Source organism: Arachis duranensis, chromosome 10, assembly GCF_000817695.3.
Source record: "Arachis duranensis cultivar V14167 chromosome 10, aradu.V14167.gnm2.J7QH, whole genome shotgun sequence".
Lineage (NCBI taxonomy): Eukaryota > Viridiplantae > Streptophyta > Magnoliopsida > Fabales > Fabaceae > Arachis > Arachis duranensis.
The window spans coordinates 105,802,697-105,823,833 of NC_029781.3; the positions used below are offsets into that span (position 1 = coordinate 105,802,697).

General features: G+C 34.9%; 5 protein-coding genes across 16 annotated transcripts in view; 2 read left to right on the top strand and 3 right to left on the bottom strand.

Annotated features, from left to right (window-relative positions):
* LOC107471728 (putative disease resistance protein RGA3) overlaps nt 1–20,334 on the bottom strand; it is a 32,320-nt gene extending 11,986 nt beyond the window's left edge. Inside the window, exon 1 of one of the 2 annotated variants that reach the window (XM_052255364.1) lies at nt 18,017–20,334. In XM_052255364.1, coding sequence (XP_052111324.1) covers nt 18,017–20,321 — 2,305 coding nt within the window. In that variant the 5' untranslated portion in view covers nt 20,322–20,334. Of the gene's footprint in view, nt 1–14,250; nt 14,401–18,016 lie in introns of those variants that run through there. The other variant, XM_052255365.1, reaches the window with a different exon arrangement.
* The window catches only part of LOC107471721 (protein DMR6-LIKE OXYGENASE 2), a 34,768-nt gene extending 13,805 nt beyond the window's left edge, over nt 1–20,963 (top strand). The window contains exons 3-4 of one of the 4 annotated variants that reach the window (XM_052255366.1): nt 7,954–8,018; nt 20,642–20,959. In XM_052255366.1, coding sequence (XP_052111326.1) covers nt 7,954–8,018; nt 20,642–20,831 — 255 coding nt within the window. In that variant the 3' untranslated portion in view covers nt 20,832–20,959. Of the gene's footprint in view, nt 1–7,953; nt 8,328–20,641 lie in introns of those variants that run through there. The other 3 variants (XM_052255368.1, XM_016091207.3, XM_052255367.1) reach the window with 3 other exon arrangements.
* On the top strand, nt 5,245–20,725 carry LOC107471725 (uncharacterized). Of its 3 annotated transcripts, XM_052255372.1 has the most exons (7): nt 5,245–5,430; nt 5,937–6,359; nt 6,865–7,116; nt 7,406–7,645; nt 7,737–7,846; nt 7,954–8,018; nt 20,642–20,725. In XM_052255372.1, exons 1-3 carry the CDS (start codon nt 5,359–5,361, stop codon nt 7,042–7,044), a joined length of 675 nt encoding a protein of 224 aa, XP_052111332.1. In that variant the 5' UTR covers nt 5,245–5,358; the 3' UTR covers nt 7,045–7,116; nt 7,406–7,645; nt 7,737–7,846; nt 7,954–8,018; nt 20,642–20,725. The 3 variants fall into 3 exon arrangements, with proteins under 3 accessions (XP_052111332.1, XP_052111331.1, XP_052111333.1); XM_052255371.1 differs by having other exon boundaries at nt 7,406–7,846; XM_052255373.1 differs by having other exon boundaries at nt 7,519–7,846.
* On the bottom strand, nt 8,604–11,891 carry LOC107471723 (putative disease resistance protein RGA1). Of its 3 annotated transcripts, none has more exons than XR_008004038.1 (3): nt 9,647–10,880; nt 9,367–9,527; nt 8,604–9,278 (listed from the first exon to the last, which is right to left on the bottom strand). XR_008004038.1 is itself a non-coding variant. In XM_052255375.1 (3 exons), the coding sequence occupies exons 2-3, from the start codon at nt 10,226–10,228 to the stop codon at nt 9,489–9,491; spliced, it is 621 nt and encodes a 206-aa protein (XP_052111335.1). In that variant the 5' UTR covers nt 10,229–10,439; nt 11,390–11,891; the 3' UTR covers nt 8,604–9,488. The 3 variants fall into 3 exon arrangements, 2 of the variants coding, with proteins under 2 accessions (XP_052111335.1, XP_052111334.1); XM_052255375.1 differs by adding an exon at nt 11,390–11,891 and having other exon boundaries at nt 8,604–9,527; nt 9,647–10,439; XM_052255374.1 differs by having other exon boundaries at nt 8,604–9,527.
* The window catches only part of LOC110272418 (putative disease resistance protein RGA1), a 38,916-nt gene continuing 26,382 nt past the window's right edge, over nt 8,604–21,137 (bottom strand). For 2 of the 4 annotated variants that reach the window (XM_052255360.1, XM_052255359.1), the window contains one exon: nt 8,604–9,072. The gene's annotated coding sequence lies outside the window, so the exon portion shown is untranslated. The remainder of the gene's footprint in view (nt 9,073–21,137) is intronic. The other 2 variants (XM_052255361.1, XM_052255355.1) reach the window with 1 other exon arrangement.

Consider the following 21,137-nt stretch of genomic DNA (forward strand, 5'->3'; position numbering starts at 1 on the left):
CTTTTGAATTTGGAGCATATCCAATGAAAATACATCTATGAGATCGAAAATCAAGTTTTATTTTGCTATAAAGTCTAAGAAGAGGGTAGCAAGTACTACCAAAGACTCTAAATTGATCATAGTCAGGTGTGGATTTGAATAGTATTTCATATGGAGATTTCTTATCCAAAACCGGGGTGGGAATGCGATTAATGATATGAGTGGCTGTTAGCACAGCTTCATCCCAATATGTTAATGGCATAAAGGCTGTAGATAACATAGCAATGCTCATCTCAATGAGATGCCTATGTTTTCTTTTAGCCCTGCCATTTTGTTCAGGGGTGTATGGACAACTAAATCTTTGAATAATACCCTGTTCAGCCAGGAATTGAGTGAATTGGTTAGAGGTATACTCACCTCCATTATCAGACTGAAGAACCTTGATTTTATGGCCTGTGAGATTCTCTATTTGTTGCTTAAAAAGTTTAAATGCCTGAAATACTTGAGATTTAGTGACAAGAAGGAACAAATATGTATATCTAGAGAAAGCATCAATAAACGTTACATAGTATCTAAAACCCAAATGAGAAATCACGGGTGCTGAGCCCCAAACATCAGAATAAACAACTTGTAGAGGTGTAGTATAAACAGTAAGGGATGAAGTAAATGACAATTTATGCATCTTGGCATTCATGCAATTCTCACACACTTTTAAATTCAACTTTTCTTTATTATGAACCAAGCCAGGATTACAATTTGAAAGAGCAGAAATTACACTTTTCATGGCCGTGTGGCCCATTCTTTTATGCCATAAGTCTAAAGAAATCCTAGAAGCAGTAAAGACACATGGTTTTTGTAAAATAGAAGATGTGTTAGGGGCAGCAACATTATAGAATTTGTAGATTTCTCCTTTTCTATACCCTTGTAACAGCACCTTATCAGTCCACTGGCATTTAACAAAACACACATGAGCATGAAATTGAAAGTACACGTTATTATTTTTAGCAAATTTAGAAATGCTAATTAGATTTTTAGTGATTTCAGGTGAGTATATTAATGTCTGCAATTGAAAAAATCTATTTGAGTCATAAGCATATAGATAAGAACTTCCAACTTTAGATATATGCAAACCTGCACCATTACCAATTTGTATTTTGACAAGACCAGTGTAATCTGAAGAGGAAATGAAGTTTGATGAGTCTTGTGTAATGTGATGAGAAGCCCCTATATCTGGATACCAAGAAGGATCTGCAATAGTTCCTGGGGCTGCTATGTATGCTGTAGGATTATGGAATGATGGGGGAGGTGGTGGTGGTGGTGTGGTGGCTGAATTCTGATTAGTTGTAGAAGAATTAGTATTTGTAGCATTTGAAAATTGTCCTGGTTGATTTTCTTAAAAGGTTTGTGACGGTGGAGGAATATTCTGATCAAAACGATTGAAACAATGCCAAGCAATGTGGCCAAAGCGTCCACAAATTTAGCATTGTGGCCTTGGTGAGGAATAAAAGGATCGGCCACCCCTTTGTGACCTACCACCACGACCTCTTTGACCTCCAAAACCTCTGCCAGTATTAGGAATTGATGGAAAAGAGGATTGGGTGAAGTTAGCTTGTACCATACGGTTTGTAGATCTGCGAAACTTGTCCAGCATATCATCATAAGACATGATGATGGTTTCAACTTCACATAGACTGTATAATTCTAGTTTTGTATTGACTGTAGTGAGAATCATTTGATATTCTTCACTCAATCCTTCAAGAAGAGCTTCTTTGTGTTCTTCTGTGGTTAAAGAAAATCCTAGTGCAGCTAATGAATCAGCAATATTTTTTATTTTGAAAACATAATCAGTGGGGCTTTGACCTTGTTTCTTGATGGCCTTGAGTTGAGCCTTTAGCTGCTTCACTCGAAATCTTGTTGATTCAGCAAAGTACTCCTCAATCATTCTCCAAATTTGATGACTAAGTGTGCATCAAACCATTTTGTTCTTGAACACAGGATCAATAGAAGCAAGCAACCGGGATTGAAGGTTATAATCATCGTGGAGCCACTGTTGATAGGTAACAGATTCAAGAAAATTTTGCTGATCTTCAGTGGAAGCATATTGAGGTGGAACACGATCTGGAAACAGGTGATCCTCTAATTTTTGACCTCTAATAGCTGCTAATGCCTGCTGTTCCCAAGTCTTGTGATTCTTTTCTCCAAGCTTGTCACTAATGGGGTTGAAAGGTCTCGAATTTAGTAGATGTGATGGGAAAGAGAAATTGTTTGCAAGAACATTGTTGTTAGGGTTTGAATTTGCAGAATTGGAGGAATTTGAATTCCCAAGATTAGAGTTGACAGATGCATCTGTCATGATTGAAGAATCCAGAAGCTCTTGATACCATATAGAAACTCAAATGAGATTGTTTTAGAGAAGAAGAAAGAAGAACAGAGAACAAAAGACCATAAAATTGAAACGTGTACAGAGAGGAAGAACTCTTCTTCACCAGAAAAAACTAATCAACTATTATTTTTGAGTGCACTCAATACTTTGAGGAAGTCAATTACAAATCTCAACTAACCCACCAAGATAGGAGGTAAGGCTACTACTTATATTAAACAGGCTCAACAGAATTTTAACAATAATTTGTTATTCTCAACGGTAAACTCTAACTCTCTTTATATTGCAGACTCTATTTTTTCTACTGCTTAGCAAGACTGATCCTCAATACTTCTCCTCTCAATACAGTTGGTGTGTGTTGTGTTTATGAGAGGGTAATGGGTTATATATGTTGGGCTTGGGCCTAACTTGAGTCTGATTCAACCCGTTAGTGTTTTTATTCCGTTTAGTCCAACTTTGAGCCAAATTTTTAAAATTAATGCCCGATTTTCGACTTTAGATATTTTCCTAATCTTTTCTATTGTTTTTAATTTTTCTCTCACAGCCCCAAGCAGACTTAAACCGATTCGACCGGTTTAACTGCCAGTTCGCGATTTTACTCGATTTTTCACAGAAAATACATTTTCTAAAAATACATTTTCTAATTAAAAAAATCCATTAAATTCAAAAATCATATTTAAATCCTCCAATTCTTATTCTAAATTATCAGATCTTATTTTGAGCAATATTAATTATTTAATTAGACAATTAATTAATCTCAATTCTTACATATTTTAATTGCATTAGCTGATATTTTATTAGCTAAATAAGTAACCCTACAATAATCAGTATTAACTATTTAAATGAGAATGTGTAGGTATAAGAATTTATAATAACGAATTTCAAGACTACCAATAACAAAACAAATGGGTCAACTATTATATAAGAATCCAGTAATAAACTCGCGCTTGATTTACACCCGCCATTGATAAACTTAAACTGGATATGCATCCGCACATAAAGCATGGCCAAAATGACTATGAACATTTCATAGGAAATAATTTAGCAAGTCATAATTTAGAAATTAATATAAAATTTATCTTAGTAGTTAAATTACTTATAATTGTGTTAATATATAATTTTGGAAGAATTTTAAGTATGTCTAAAATACTAATATTTCAGTCATTTTAACAATTGATTTTAACTATAATATATATATTAATTAAAATCAACGATAAATTATTAGAACAACAGTCTTCTAGGTACATTTAAAAATTTTCTTATAATTTTTTCCGTTAAGATTACATCATGTCATAATTATGATAATAGTTTAACCCATTTAATTTTAAAATAGTTGAACATTAAATATTTAGAACAGCTTTTCATAAAATTAAAGACAATCAAATCTAACATCTAATATCACTTCAAGCAACAATAGTAAATAACTAAATCTGAATACATTTATAATTATCACTTGTAACAAAGGAATTCATATTTTTTTTAAATTAAATTTCCAACTATATGAACGAGATATATATATAGACTATTTACTCATTTTAGTCCTCTAACAGCGGACAAAATAATTTCTGACCCTTTTGTTCGAAAACTTCCCCAATTTTTATCATATCTCACATAACCTTAACATTCATGCTCTTCTTCTTCATCTTCACAATCTTTTTTTTCATATTTTTCTTCATCTTTTTCAGCTCCAAGATCAAGTCATGGTGTAACCGCCACACATGTCGCACCTACCTCAATATGTCATGGATCACGTACTTCCTAAATTTCTGTGACTGGTACACCCACTTCCTCCGCACTTCACCCACCAGAAGCATCCACTTCCACGTCCTCAATAACAGCATTACCTCCAACCCAACAACGTCCACCACATCCTCAAGACCAAGTTCCACAACTACCCCAAGAGCATGCCTTTCTCCACTCTCCGACAAGTAATATAGATTGTTGGACATTAGGACATCATGAGAAGATTATTCTTCGATATCATATGCAAATTCTCATTTGAAATGGACCCCGAGTGCTTCATTCCTTCTCTTTCGGAGTCCAAGTTGGCAGACAGCTTCAACCTCGCATCCAAGCTATCAGTACAATGAGCAATATCACCGTTGCCACTCATATGAAAACCGAAGCGATTACTGAACATTGGTTCGGAGAAGAAGTTGAAGGAAGCGATTGGAGTGGTGGACAATGTGGTCATGGAGATGATAGGGCAGAGAAGGAGGGAGATGGCGACAACAATGACGGGTCTTAACAAATCATACTTGCTGTCTAGCTTCATGGGATCCATCGAAAACTACAAGTACTTGAGAGACATAGTCATTAGTTTTCTGAGTATGAATTGGTTGAGAACAAGTTGAAGTTTTTTTCTTCTTGTGAACATTGAAGTTGCAGAATGTGCATTGTGTAGCTTGAAGTTATAGTGTTAGACTGTTCGTGATATGATGAAAATTGGAAGAAAACAGTGTCGTTTCCAAACAAAGGAGGTCAGGGACCATTTTGTCCCATGTTAGAGTTGTCAGGGACTATTTTGTCCTCCATTAGAGTTGACGGCGCAAAGGACCTAAGTGACTGACGGAATCAATTGTTAGAAACCAATTGAGTAATTAATTTTAGTTGGGGACTAAAGTATATAGTTCAAAATTCTTTTATGACCAAAATGGATAAATACTCATATAAATATTTAATCATATATAGTTAAATTATTAAAAATAATTAATATAATTGTGTATTATTAAAAAAAGATGATACTAAAAGTATTTTATACGGATTTTTTTTTAATAAAAAGCCAATTCATGTCTTTTGAGATTTTTTTTTTCATTTTAGGAATTAATTTTTTTTTTCATATCTATTTAAATAAAATAGGTGCTACCTATCGACTATATGCAAAAACGTGTGCGAAAAGCACCTCATTTTGTTGAAGTGTGAGTGTGTAGTGTTCAGCCCAAAGAGTAGAATTGAATTGGTTCAGTTTTAAAGTTTTCATCTTTGGAATTCACACAAACATGGCTGCTCTTCTTCCCTCTCCCTCTCACCTTCTGTCTCCTAACTCTTCCTCTCGTTTCCTGAGATTCAAGGTGCGCCTTTCTTCACCCTTTTGCATTTCTCTTTATGCTTTAAGCTTCCTATTCTGTTATTATTTATATTATTAAATTAAAGTGCAAAACCCATTGTTTCAGTTGCTGCTAGAGCTTCTTTTCTTACTATAGTGTTCATATTATCTTGTAATCTGAATGAAAGGTATTCCCTATGCATATTTGAGAAAGAAAAAAGGCTTAATTTTTACACTCTTGAATTCGGTCATTCTGTTGAAACAGTTTACAGTAATCAAATGATAAGTGTAAATAATTATTTACATATATTATTTCTTTGTTTGTTTGTAATTATGTATTATGGAATTAATCAAATCTTAAAAGTGCTGGTTATTATTTGTTTTGAACATTATGAATCTTTGACAAAATTTACACTCCGTTTAGAAATGATTTCTTTTTGCAGTTTAGGGTACAATTAGCTAAGGCATTCATAGGTTATAGTCTGCTGAATTGGCTTCATCTGCTGAAAACTCTTCTTTGTACTGTGGCAGGTTTCATCATGCTTCGTTCAAAAGAATTTAAGTATTAAGACATTTTCTGCTTCTTTCAAGACACGCCCAAAGATCTCGTGTGTTATGAATAATATGTCTGCACAGCAATCAGATGACCATGGGAAGATAAAATTGAACCAATTAACAGACAAGGCACAAAAGCTTTGGGACAGTTCACCCGAGCCGGTGAAGAAATTCCCGTGGAATAGAGCGTTGGACAACTTCATTCAACTCATTCTTGATCTCGTTTTGGCCGTAGTAAAATACCTAGCTGTACCTGTGTTCATAGTTACCTCCATTAGTGAGTTATCTTACTGTGGACATGAAAGGAAGCTGGCTCTTGTTCCTATTCCATTTCTCTTCGGTGTTGCTGTTGCTGGGGTCCTTAAGAAGACTGCTTTAGAATTATCTCCACGACTAAGGGTAAAAATCATTGGTTATGTACCATTCTGTAATCTAGATATTAGATAGAATAGTTGAATGGAGCATTAAACTGTTTTATTTTCAGTAGATAGTTTTGTAATTCTGTAAAAACAGGTGTGATACTTGAGCTCCATAGAGCATTCTTTTTCCAGTACTTTTTTTTTTCTTCCAAAAGGATTTGAGTAGCCACATTGCCTCTGCAGTTTGAATTGCTAACAAGGAAGCATGTGTCTTATGAAGTTTTTCACATTGCAGATATGTGACAATGGATTAACAGCACAATGATTTCAATAGATTTTCCCTTTGTGCCCGTTTACTGTGATTCCAAATTCCAATATTAGCATCTAGCTTGTCTTAATGATATATGTGAATACCCCTAGATGCTAGCCTTTCATAACTGGGCAGGTCTGTTAGGGGCTTAAATTGGTATTGTTATGTCTCAAGATCTCAAGATCATGTTTAAGTCCTGGTTGACTTTCCTGATTTAAACTAGTTTGATTTTCAGGATGCAGAAGTTCCATGGCATTTACTTGGAATTGCAATTTTCTTCACATTAACCAAATTGCCCGGTCCGTATTACCCTTATTGGGGACGCATAATCATTCCTCATTTTGTAAATGGTGTTCTCTTAAGGACTCTCTGGTTTGCAATTATGTGGTATAGAAGGCCTCAAAAAGCATTATAGATATCAGATTCTACATATGATAGTTAGTACACACCCTGAGCTATGACACCAACCTGAAGAACAATTTATGTAGTAAGTACCATCAATTTTTTCCATATTTCATATCTCCGAATCCACTGCATGTATGAAAATTTGTGATTTGGGTCTTTAAAAGGCTATGGTAATTGCTTTTTTCTCTGATGTGTAAATACTACGTTTTGTCTTTTGTGGATATTGATCTTGTCATATATATGGGAATATGTGGTAAATTGATAGGATCATTATATATGTGCATGTCAAGATCTTGTGATTGACTTCAGATGCTTATTAGAAATGTTATTGATAAATTAATCATTAACTTGTATTTTGTTCGATACTGCAGACACTTGCTATTACCCATGAAAATTCAATTGGAGCACTAGGCAATCCTTGAGAATCTTGTTGAAATTACAAATGTCTTTGTTGAGAAAGATATGCTTGATTACTATGTTTCAGGGGAATGGCAAATTTGATTCTATTAGAACTGGATGAGCCAGATAAATAGGTTTATAGGCATTACAATTTACCAGCATGTAGCAAGCTGTACTTGAGAAGTAGATGTGACTGGCGACTCAACATTTGTGTAAGGAGAAGTTTCTGGGATGACATTTCTTTCTGTTTTTATTTTCTGGTCAACGTGGCATGTTCATATGGAGCTTGTATCCAATTTTCAGCTCAGTATTGCCCTCCTAGTGAGATCATTAAGCAGTGAAATTCTATTTCTGATGTACTGGTGTCATCATTTGTTGGAGTTTTCCATTTTAATGTTGGTGACATGATTCAGGTACTAATTCACTAATATTGAGTCAAAGTGATTTTAAATATTGATCTGAAAAATTAGAAATAATGTGGCATCATTGTAACAATAAAAAGTTGTGTATTGTTGCACAGGTTTGGAGCAATGAAGCATATGAAAGTGTTGAGCATAGAGTTATGGTGAACTCTGAAAAAGAAAGGTTTTCAATTCCATTCTTTTTGAATCCTTCACACTACACCATGGTGGAACCATTAGAGGAGCTGGTAAATGAGAAAAACCCTGCCAAATACAAGCCTTACAACTGGGGCAAGTTTTTAGTCACTAGAAAGCGCAGCAATTTCATGAAGCTTGATGTTGAAAATATTCAAATTTATAATTTCAAGGTTTAGATGAAGAGAGGGATTATGGAAAACATGTTATGCTTCATTTACTTAGAAATAAGCAATGCTGATGTATATTTTTTACCTGTCTTGAATAAAAGTAGCAATTTTGAAAGTAAATCAACAAATTTGATAACCACAGCATTGCTTTGTTTACGCATTAGTTTGAATCTCATGGCAAGTACAATACTTATTTCAAGGAAATAAAATGACACGGCTTTAATTTTATAATGTTCACAATGCAAGCAGTAGTAACAGGCTTTCAAACCATGTTTGTTAATAAACAGCATCTGCGTTTAACACAAGGCACAATTAATTGTTTGAGTGCAAATAGATATCAGGAACTCTTAAATTCATTCAATGAAAATGTGTGTATGTTACAATAAGAGTAGTACTAATAGAGCTTCGAATTGTGATAATCCTCGTTTTAGATATAGATAAAGTGTGCTTCCAAAACAAGAGGGAAACACAGTAGGTGATACATCAAAGTTTATGATATCACATCACAGATCATAGAACAACATACACAAAAATGGGAAGTTTGAACAATAAATTCCCGTACAATATGCCTATCTCAATGAACACACATGCAAATTCATACCCAACCTCCTATTACCATGTTGCGTCTCTAATAGCCACAACCATATTACATAATCACCAACCTGAAATCAAATGTAGGAAAATCTTTCACATGAAGCAAGAAATAAAGCAATCTCCACTGTGCCTTGAAATAACCTACCCAGCAACTCTACCCGCTCCCTTCGGCATGGCCATCAGGAGGGGGAGATGCCACAAAACCATATATGGATCCAACTAGTCATGTAATCGTTATCACATGAAGCCAGATAATGCTCTTGCTTGAATGGCAAATTTCTGGGGAAAACATATAGAAAATGTAAATTATACCAAATTGACTTATTGACACATCCAGCTAAATGATGGATATAAACCAAAAAATGGGAAAGCACATACAATTATAAACAAGGAAAATGAAGAGGCAATATGAGAATCCAAACACAATAATCTTCTAAGAACTGGTGCTCTATTGGATAGCGAGTTATATGTCATTTGCCCAAGAACTGCAAGCAATAATCAAAACATTCTCAACTATGAAACAAAATTTAAAATATATCAGTTGATAGGTTTCTGATAGCAAAAGAAATTAGCCTTTTTCTTTCTCGGCAAATATTGCAAAGACTGGAAGGGAGCTCCAACTAAATTAAGAGAGGTGATGACATCAGAGGTGTTCCACACCAAAAGCAGAACAAGTAGTTCAATACCAACAACATTTATCTCAATCCATCTCTGATACATCTTCTGGAAATAATCTACAATGCAAACCAGAATAAAAACCGATAATCAAAAAGTAGGACAACTATTCGTAAGAATCCACAAATAATTCAAGAGCAATACATATCCAAGTAATTCAAGAGCAATACAACTCAACTGATCTTAAATCACTCCACTTTAAATGATCTTCATTCCACACGTCATCGAGCACAAGCATATAATTTTGCCCATTCAATGCTTCTCGCAACTTCTGTTGTAGGGCCTCTAATGAGTCACCACCAGCATCCTTCTTCAAAGACTCCAGGATCTTCTTCAAAACAGTTTTCACCTCGAAATTTTCTGAAACGCACACCCATATATATTTCTGAAAGAGGTTCTGGTCTTTAGCAGCATTGTACACGAGCTGAGCAAGGGCTGTCTTGCCTAAACCCCCCATACCAACAACAACAACAATTAAAGAAACATTTTGGTTCGGATGGGTTTGCTTCAGCAACTTAACAATGTCACTTTTATTCTCTTCCCTTCCAATTATCTCTGATTGCAAAACGGACGAACTTGTTTCCCTCCAGCCACACTCATCTTGCTTAAGAATTACCGAACTCCGATTCAGGTTCAACTTAGACATCTCTTCAGCGACATTATTAAACTCCTTTTGAATATTCTCAATCTTACGAGCTAACTTAGCACGGAAAAGAATTGGATTCACAGATTTGGAAAAGAAGCTACAAACCTGACTCATTCTTTTGCGGCGCAAGTCTTTGATAAAGATGTACTAAATATTCAGATGTACAAAATATTTATCTGGATTTGAACTCGTCACGTGATTTCTGCGGATCCTCTTTCACTGTCCAGAGAGTGAACTAAGACAAACCCTAATCCTAAATTCACTTTTTCCCTCCTGAATTTCGGAGTTTCCACGGCGAAGCAGAAGCAAGTCGCTCCTGAAGACTCTGAATCGCAGGTTCCCAGGCCTCAGCCCGAACAAGAAGATAGCAGCGAGGAAGAAGAAGCAGCAACTTCATCTGAGGAGGACGAAGACACAGACGAAGGCGAAGAAAACACGTGCTAGTTCCCAGGAAGCCTCAACCGCAAAAGGTTTCCAAACCCTCGTTATCTTCTTTTAAACCCTCTCCAAAGTTGAAGTCTCAACCTTCGGCTTCTGTCAGTCAAACTAAATCCGGGTCAAAGCGCGCAGCCGAAAACAGTATCGACCACTGGAACCAACCAAAACGTGGGAAGAAGGCACAGGAGGATCACGCCGTCGGCTCCTTGATGCTTGATGGTATATACAAGCCAGACAATTTATGTTTCACGTGACATGCTTGAAAGAAGAAAAAGAGATGAACAAGAAGAAGAAATGAAGTGTCTGAGAATTTGGAGATTTAGGGTTAAATCGGAATCTTAGAAATTACTATGGGTATTTGCCCGAACCAAATTCGACCCCTTCGTAAAATCGTAAAATTCAAAAACAGATTTATAGGGTTCCTTCCCTGTTTTCGCGATGAACTCAGACAGGGCTTTCAAGATACCTATCTCATCTTCCTCGCTGAAAACCCTCTGAAAGAGGGATTTGAACTCGTCACGTGTATTCTGCGGATCCTCTTTAACGGAGCCGACAGCGTGATCCTCCAGTGCCTTCTTCCCACGTTTTGGTTGGTTCGAGTGGTCGATACTGTTTTCGGCTGCGCGCTTTGACCCGGATTTGGTTTGACTGACAGAAGCCGAAGGTTGAGACTTCAACTTTGGAGATGGTTTAGAAGAAGATGACGAGGGTTTGGAAAGCTTTTGCGGTTGAGGCTTCCTGGGAACCACGTTCATCTTCACCTTCGTCTGTGTCTTAGTCCTCCTCAGATATATTGCATTTGTAATGAAAACGGAAAAAAGCAAACAATGTTATTACCTTTTGAGGGGATGAATCTCAGTGTATGTACATGTTTGGGATGTGAGCAATCTTGGCCCGATCTTCTCCACTTTCACGGTCGTATTTCCGCTTTAGGAGAGATGGTTAGTGTGCGTATGTTGGTAAGGCAACGGTCAGCTTCATCCAATGACTCTAATTTAGGGCAATGATAAATATCTAAAAGCCTTAGTGATTGGAGGTTGCCAATCTGCTCTGGTAAAGACTTCATGTTCCCACAATAACCGAAGCAGATTTTCTGCAGAGAAGAGAGCGCATGAGGAGGACCACGACCTTGTGTGTTGTAACATCTCAAGTTGTTTTGAAATATTTTACATATACCTTTTAATTTTATTAAAATACATAAACTACCTTTTATCCCTTTTCTAAACCCTAACCCTCTCCTAATACACACACATACCCTGCTGACTGCTGAGAATAAAAGAAAGAAAAATAGCGAGAGAAAACAGAGAGGGAGAAGAAAAGAAATTTCTTTGAGGTTGCTGTTGTGCTCTATGTTATTGATACTAGGGCTTTTGTTGAGGTTGTTGCAGTGAGAAATCGAAGTTGTTGCTACTACTTCGGTCTAAATTTTGTGCTCTTTTATTCCGTTCTACTTCAACCTTCTTTGGCATTTTGGTTTGGTTTCTTCGGTTGGACCAATTTGTAAGTAGGCTTTATATTTATAACTGTTAATTTTTTTGGTTTATGCTATTCTGAGTTTCTAATTATATTTATAAAATTATTGTTGAAGAATTTTGATTTTATTAGAATAATTAATTTATTATGATTGAAAAAAATGTTTTTATGAAGTTCATATCTTAGAAATCTTACATGAGACTATATATATATTTGATGAAGTTTTATATTATTTTAGAACATTTGATTTTACTCGAATATATATTTTTGAAGTATTGAAGTATTTGTTAGTACTTATTGACTTTGAAATTGTGAAATGTGTTTGAAATTACTTATGATTGAAGAAGTTATGATTAGAAAAGATTTCTTATGAGAAAGTACTATTTAATTTGATTCAATACCGTATGTATTTGAAAGATCAAAGATTATTATATTTGAATTTATATGTTTTGAATTGGTTTGGGAGGCTTGTATTAGAAAACCGTAGTTAACGGCGATTATGACGTTAACTTAGATGCATCTAACTCAGACTCCAGCTAGTAGGAGTATTGCTAGCCTAACGTGTAGGTCACACTTTAGATCTGATATTCCGTTAGGACACACAAGAGGAAAGGGCTACCCATAGAGGTGGAGCCGTCCAATTGTGGACTTTTGATTTGATTTCTGTATGAGAACTCCCTTATTGATTCACTTATTTATATAAATTATTATCTTCTAACTAAAATTATATTTATATGGTCTCATGTGAATTATAGATGTACTGTCTAATCACTGGGTTGCAAAACTCACTCCCTTCTTCTTAAAATATTTTTCAGGAATAAATATTCGATTATGTGAGTTTTTCTATTCAAAAGTAATGATCTGCAATTGGTATTTATTCGTTGTGAACGTCATATGCTCTATATGTCACAGGCAGGATCCACCCATATTTATTTTATTTTTTGTTTGTTAAAAATATGTAATTATTCATTTTAGACATTGTAAATTTATTTAAAATATTTGTAATTTTCTTATTCAACTTATATTTGAATCGGTTAGGCTTGCTTGGAGATTATTTCCTGAACGCCGATCATGGCTCATTTTGGGCCGTGACATGTGTGTTTCCCGAGGTCAAGCTTGTCGTCATCGAAACTTATATCCAACTCTTGAAGTTGAGAAGAAAGATATTGCAAGTGTCGTGACAGAATCTGAATGGCTGACGATTCGAGAATCTGGAGCGATGTGAGGTTTTTCATCCAGTCCTCTGCCATTGCTTCTATCTCTGTAACACCCCAAAGCCGCAAGTGCTTGAGATGAGAGAGAGGAGAGATGGATGAAGAGTCATGCTTAACCATACATGTTTCCAACATCGGATTCACGCTACTACCCAATCCTAAATACAACACAACGAGGTGTGGGAAAGAAGGCATGCAGGTCAATTTGCCTCTGAGGTCAACAAGCTCTTTCAGTTCATTCAATTTGCCACTTGTATCTTTTTTGTTATTCCCTACTATAAACCTTCAAAGGCTTTACAACCTTCAATGTCGAGCTTCTTCAAATTGATCAATTTTATAATAATTTTTGTTGGAAAAACAAGTTGCCTACACTCAGTTAATTTCAATGACTGTAAACAAATAAGATTGCCAATTGATTCTGGCAAACTAACTAAAGATCCACAATATTCTAATGTTAATGTTTGTAAACAAACAAGATTTCCGACCCATTCAGGCAAACTAACTAAAGATCTACAACGTTCTAGTTTTAATGCTTGCAAACAAACAAGATTGCCAATCGATTCAGGCAAACTTCTTAGTTCTTGAGAGTATGAAAGATCAAGATATCTTAAATGTTTGACTTTACCAATGGACTTTGGTAGCTGAGTCATAGAACGAAATGATAAATTCAAAGCACGAAGGCACTTCAGTTTTTTCATAAAAGACAGTTTGGCCACTAAATTGGTGGCAATCTCACAATTGATGATTGTCCGTAATTTGCAAACATCAAACACATCCAATGAACAATCGGTGCTAGTTTCAAATGCCACGTGCATGGGTCTTCCAACAATTCCTTTTCCCTCGGTATGTAAGTAACAATCATTTCCAGCTACCAACGTTGTAAGATCATGCATCAAATCATGCATCTTGAAGGACTCAATATGACCACATTCATCTGTTAATGCATCCTGAAAAAATGATCTCATTAACAAAATCTAGACAACAATAATACTCTTCTCTTCTTCACATAACCTCCAAATATTACCATGCAAAAAACTTGACCATTGATCAATTTCTTCAACCCTTATCCGTAGGAAGCCTCCTATTGTTTTGATCGCCAATGGCACTCCTCTACACTTCTTTGCGATTTCCTCTCCGATTGTTTGCTGCTATCTTCACCAAATGTCAAGTTCTTTAGCAATGTCCATGATTGCTCATCTGTCAAACCTCTCAAAACATATGGCTCGTCAAAATTTAGTGTTGACCAAATATTAACAAAATATGATCACTTTTATTGATTACATAGTATTACTTATTTTTAAATTATAAATTTAGAATTTTATGAAAGATAATACATTTTCTAAATATTTTTACATTAGTGGTCTACTCTTACATAAAAAAATGAGACTTGAAATTATAAAATAGTTTTGTATAATTTTTATATAATTTTTTAGTTCTTCTTATTATATAAAAAAATAACTGTAAATTTTTTAAAGAAGAAAAATATATTTTCGCATTTAGTTAAAATTTTGCAATATCTGATTTGACCCAAAGATTTTTCAATTAGATTTTATTCGTCTTGAATAAAAGTAGCAGCTGTAACATAAACAGCTTCAGTCCTTTTTTTAAAGCCAATATTCACAAATTATTTTTAAACAAATTCTTTAAACTCTACTCTGAACACATTCAATAGGCTATAGCTAACCACATCTATTCAAACCCAAATGGTTTTTGCCCTTTCTATTGTCCTCTTAAAAGCACAATCACCTTACAATGAAGGGTAAAATTATTAGAATAAGCAATTGAATTTATTTTCATAATAGTTGCAAATCATGCAATTGAATTGAAATTTCATAATTCACTATATACCAAATAAAATTTTAATATGAAATCTTTGTACTAGTTGATCTTTCTTGAAGTAGAATCTACATGACTTATTTTTTTGTTAAAGCGTTAGGCATATTTATCTGATGGTATGATATATACTTTTAATAATTATATGGTTTTTAAAATCGTAACTAGGAATTATTTAAAAGAAAAGAAAAGATGTGGTCCTAAAAGGATTCCCACGCCTTTGTCCATTGTTGTAGTTTTAGACTTTTAATACACAATTTGCATTGTATATTTTTATGCAGCATTATTAGTTTTTGCAGTAGGTGATATACATGTATGGGACCTCATTAATGCACTAATGCTGGCAGCCATATTCAACATCGTGATGCTACTTTTCGTCTTGATAGCAATCTGAATGAAAGTTATTCCGTATGCATATTTGAAAAAAAGAAAAAAAAAAGGCTTAATTTTTACACTCTTGAATTCGGTCATTCTGTTAAAAACAGTTTACAGTAATCAAATGATAAGTGTAAATAATTATTTACATATATTATTTCTTTGTTTGTTTATGATTGTGTATTATGGAATTAATCAAATCTGAAAAATGCTAGTTATTATTTGGTTCAACATTATGAATCTTTGACAAAATTTACACTCCGTTTAGAAATGATTTCTTTTTGCAGTTTATGAAAGTGTTGAGCATAGAGTTAAGGTGAACTCTGAGAAAGAAAAGGTTTTCAATTCCATTCTTTTTGAATCCTTCACACTACACCATGGTGAAAGTGTGGAACCATTAGAGGAGCTGGTAAATGAGAACAACCCTGCCAAATACAAGCCTTATAATTGGGGCAAGTTTTTTGTCACTAGAAAGCTCAGCAATTTCATGAAGCTTGATGTTGAAAATATTCGAATTTATCATTTCAAGGTTTAGATGAAGAGAGGGATTATGGAAATCATGTTATGCTTCATTTACTTAGAAATAAGCAACGCTAATGTAAATTTATTACTTGTCTTGAATAAAAGTAGCAGCTGTAACATAAACAACTTCACTCCTTATTTTAGAGCCAATGATCACAAATTATTTTTCATTCACATATTCTTTGTCCTCTTCAAAGCATAATCACCTTACAATAGAGGGTATAATTATTAACATAAGCAATTGAATTTATTTTCAAAACAGTTGCGTTATAATTCACGGGATAATAATTTATATCCAAATAAAATTTTAAGAAAACTATTATTTAAATGCTTTTGCTAAAACAAAAATGGATCACACTACTAATAAACATGCTTAACAATATATTTTCACATTCTAATATGAAATCTTTGTGCTATTTGATCTTTCTTTAAGTATAGAGTCTAAACACTTATAAAAGCGTTAGGCATATTTACTAGTTAGTATAATGTATTATATTTCTTTTAATAATTATACGGTTTTTAAACCTTAACTAGGAACAAATAGAAAAAAATGATCAGGTCATAAAAGGATTCCCGTGCCTTTGTCCATTGTTATAGTTTTAGACTTTCAATACACAATTTGCATAATATTTTCCTTAAATTAATTATGAAAATCGTTTTTTTTTTCATCATTTACATTAAATTGTTTGTATAGATTAAATAAATATAAAATGAGGCACTTTTGAATGTAAATCAACAACTTTGATAACCACAGCATTGCTTTGTTTACGCATTAGTTTGAATCTCATGGCAAGTACAATACTTATTTCAAGGAAATATAATGACACGGCTTTAATTTTATAATGTTCACAATGCAAGCAGTAGTAACAGGCTTTCAAACCATGTTTGTTAATAAACAGCATCTGTGTTTAACACAAGGTACAATTAATTGTTGAGTGCAAATAGATATCAGGAACTCTTAAATTCATTCAATGAAAATGAGTGTACGTTACAATAAGAGCAGTACTAATAGAGCTTTGAATTGTGATAATCCTCGTTTTAGATAGATAAAGTGTGCTTCCAAAACAAAAGAGAAACGCAGTAGGTGATACATCAAAGTTTATGATATCACATCACAGATCATAGAACAACATACACAAACATGGGAAGTTTATTTGAACAATAAATTCCCGTACAATAAAGCAAGAAATAAAGCAATCTCCGCTGTGCCTTGAAATAACCTACCCAGCAACTCTACCCTAATAGCCACAACCATATTACATAATCACCAACCTGAAATCAAATGTAGGAAAATCTTTCACATGAAGCAAGAAATAAAGCAATCAAGTTAAAAAGGAAGAATAAAAAAAAGACGCATTAATTGAAAAAATGAAATGAACAATACTTTAATCTCTGTTGCACCCAAATGAGGAACTGGGTCAAAATTTGACCATCTTGAGGATTCAACATTTTGCAAAATGGAATGATGAGACTAAATATTTGTATCTTCCTAATCAATCATTCATGTTGAAGCAGCGGACATGGGCCTATTGAAATTTGAAAGTATGCCAAGATGAAAATGATTTTCATGAATCCCCTGCATCAAGTAAAATTAGAAATTTAATGTGGGTTTCAGATATATTGCATTTGTAATGAAAATGGAAAAAAGGAAACAATGTTATTACCTTTTGAGGGGATCAATCTCAGCCTATGTATATGTTTGGGATGTGAGCAATCTTAGCCCGATCTTCTCCGCTTTTAGGGTCGTATTTGCGCTTTAGGATTGGACAACCATAGATCCGTAGTGTGTGTATGTTGGTAAGGCAACGTTCAGCTTCATCCAATGACTCTAATTTAGGGCAATGGCTAATCTCTAAAACCCTTAGTGATTGGAGGTTGCCAATCTGCTCTGGTAAAGCCTTCATGTTCTCACACCTGAAGAAGTTGATTATCTGCAACTCTTGAAGTTGAGAAGGAAGATATTGCAAGTGTCGTGACAGAATCTGAATGGCTGACGATCCACTAAGGTGGAGACTCTTGAGCGATGTGAGGTTTTTCATCCAGTCCTCTGCCATTGCTTCTATCTCTGTAACTCTCGAAAGCCGCAAGCTCTTGAGATGAGAGAGAGGGGAGATGGATGAAGAGTCATGCTTAACCATACATGTTTCCAACATCGGCTTCACGCTACTACCCCATCGTAAATCCAACTCAACGAGGTGTGGGAAAGAAGGCATGCAGGTCAACTTTGGACAAGTATCAATTTGGAGAAGAGAGAGACGGGGAAAAGGAGGTAGGGAAAGATGGTTTTGAGTCTCATTTGCATTCTTATCATCCCCTAACATCTCCCATCCTCTCAGGTTCCTACAGAAACTGATTACGAGTTTCTCCAAAGATGGGAAGAACACATCACCAATATTTTCATAATAATCCATCCACTCCAGCGATCTCATATCACTAATCTGGAGCTCACGAAGACAAGGCAGTCTCTCCAAAGGTGGGAGATGTTTGCAATTGGGAAGATACTTGAGAGATATGCGAACAACATGAATTAGCGAGATGAGCCAATCTGAAAACCTCACTCCTAGAAAGCCTTCCACTTCTAGTGATCTCAGATTTTGATGGGGACAAAGATTATCCAATAACACCAAGCTCTCACTCTTTCTTATTTCATATTCACTGGAATCAGAGACTCTGAGCCACCATAGCAGAGAAAGGTCTAGGATGTGTTTCTTTGATCTCATATTTGTCTCATGAGATTCGGATGCCGCATCCTTTACCAAATCCAAATTACTAATGGTCAATTTGCCTCTGAGGTCAAGCTCTTTCAGTTCATTCAATTTGGCACTTGTATCTTTTTTGTTATTCCCTACTACAAAGCTTGATAAGGATTGCAATGAAATCAATTTCCCCAATCCTACTGGCATGCCGTCTTCAAAGGCTTTACAATATTCAATGTCGAGCTTCTTCAAATTGATCAATTTTGTAATAAATTTTGTTGGAAAAACAAGTTGCCTACAATCATTTAAATTCAGTGACTGTAAACAAATAAGATTGCCAACTGACTCTGGCAAACTAACTAAAGATACACAACCTTTTACTTTCAATGTTTGCAAACAAACAAGATTGCCAATCGATTCAGGAAAACTAAGTAAAGATCCACAATCTTTTACATTTAATGTTTGCAAACAAACAAGATTGCCAATCGATTCAGGTAAACTAAGTAAAGATTCGCAATCTTTTATTTTTAATGTTTGCAAACAAACAAGATTGCCAATCGATTCAGGCAAACTTCTTAGATTTTGAGAGTATGAAAGATCAAGATATCTTAAATGTTTGACTTTATCAATGGACTTTGGTAGCTCAGTCATAGAATGAAATGACAATATCAAAGCACGAAGGCACTTCAGTTTTTTCATAAAAGAGAGTTCGGCCACGAAATTGGTATCACTGTTGCAAGTGATGATTGTCCGTAATTTGCAAACATGAAACACATCCAATGAACAATCGGTGCTAGTTTCAAATGCCACATGCATGGGTCTTTCAACAATTCCTTTTCCCTCCGTATGTAAGTAACAATCATTTCCAGCTACCAACGTTGCAAGATCATGCATCAAATCATGCATTTTGAAGGATTCAATATGACCGAATTCATCTGTTGATGCATCCTGAAAAAATGACCTCATTAACAAAATCTTGACATATTGATTACCTACGTCTTCTATAGATTGTGTTTCAATTGGACTTGCAAGATAACCTTGAGCCTTCCACAATTGAATCAATTCATCCTTTTGGATTACCCAATCCTTTGAATATAGACAACAATAAGCAAAACATTGTCTTAGTTCAGGACGCAAGTTTAAGTAACTCAAATTTAGCACCGGCATGATACTCTTCTCTTCTTCGCATAACCTCCAAATAGCACCATGCAAAAGACTTGACCATTGATCAATTTCTTCAACCCTTGTCCGTAAGAACCCTCCTATTGTTTTGATCGCCAATGGCACTCCTTTACACTTCTTTGCAATTTCCTCTCCGATTGATTGCAATTCAGAGCTCATTCTGCTGCTATCTTCACCAAATGTCAGGTTCTTTAGCAATGTCCATGATTGCTCATCTGTCAAATCACTCAAAACATACGGCTCGTCAATACCCATTGCTTGAGAAACCAATGTACTACGAGTCGTCACTAATAGCTTACTGCCTTGACCTCCGCACATCAAATAAGTTCTTAAATCACTCCACTTTAAATGATCTTCATTCCACACGTCATCAAGCACAAGCATATAATTTTGCCCATTCAATTCTTCTCGCAACGTCTGTTGTAGGGCCTCTATTGAGTCACCACCAGCGTCCTTCCCCAAGGACTCCAGCATCTTCTTCAAAACAGTTTTCACCTCGAAATCTTCTGAAACACACACCCACATGTATTTCTGAAAGAGGTTCTGGTCTTTAGCAGCATTGTACACGAGCTGAGCAAGGGCTGTCTTGCCTAAACCCCCCATACCAACAACAGCAATTAAAGAAACATTTTGGTTCGGATGAGTTTGCTTCAGCAGGTTAACAATTTCATTCTTATTCTCTTCTCTTCCAATTATTGTAACAATAAAAAGTTGTGTATTGTTGCACAGGTTTGGAGCAATGAAGCATAAGAAAGTGTTGAGCATAGAGTTATGGTGAACTCTGGGAAAGAAAGGTTTTCAATTCCATTCTTTTTGAATCCTTCACACTACACCATGGTGGAACCATTAGAGGAGCTGGTAAATGAGAACAACCCTGCCAGATACAAGCCTTACAACTGGGGCAAGTTTTTAGTCACTAGAAAGCGCAGCAATTTCATGAAGCTTGATGTTGAAAATATTCAAATTTATAATTTCAAGGTTTAGATGAAGAGAGGGATTATGGAAAACATGTTATGCTTCATTTACTTAGAAATAAGCAATGCTAATGTATATTTTTTACCTGTCTTGAATAAAAGTAGCAATTTTGAAAGTAAATCAACAAATTTGATAACCACAGCATTGCTTTGTTTACGCATTAGTTTGAATCTCATGGCAAGTACAATACTTATTTCAAGGAAATAAAATGACACGGCTTTAATTTTATAATGTTCACAATGCAAGCAGTAGTAACAGGCTTTCAAACCATGTTTGTTAATAAACAGCATCTGCGTTTAACACAAGGCACAATTA

Bases quoted from the DNA above. Each gene is read 5' to 3' on its own strand.
- LOC107471725 (XM_052255371.1), top strand. From the start codon at position 5,359: ATGGCTGCTCTTCTTCCCTCTCCCTCTCACCTTCTGTCTCCTAACTCT. The intron at 5,431-5,936 runs GTGCGCCTTTCT...GTACTGTGGCAG, and splicing joins CTCGTTTCCTGAGATTCAAG to GTTTCATCATGCTTCGTTCA. The intron at 6,360-6,864 runs GTAAAAATCATT...TTTGATTTTCAG, and splicing joins AATTATCTCCACGACTAAGG to GATGCAGAAGTTCCATGGCA.
- LOC107471723 (XM_052255375.1), bottom strand. From the start codon at position 10,228: ATGAGTCAGGTTTGTAGCTTCTTTTCCAAATCTGTGAATCCAATTCTT. The intron at 9,528-9,646 runs GTTGAGTTGTAT...TTTGCATTGTAG, and splicing joins AGTGGAGTGATTTAAGATCA to ATTATTTCCAGAAGATGTAT.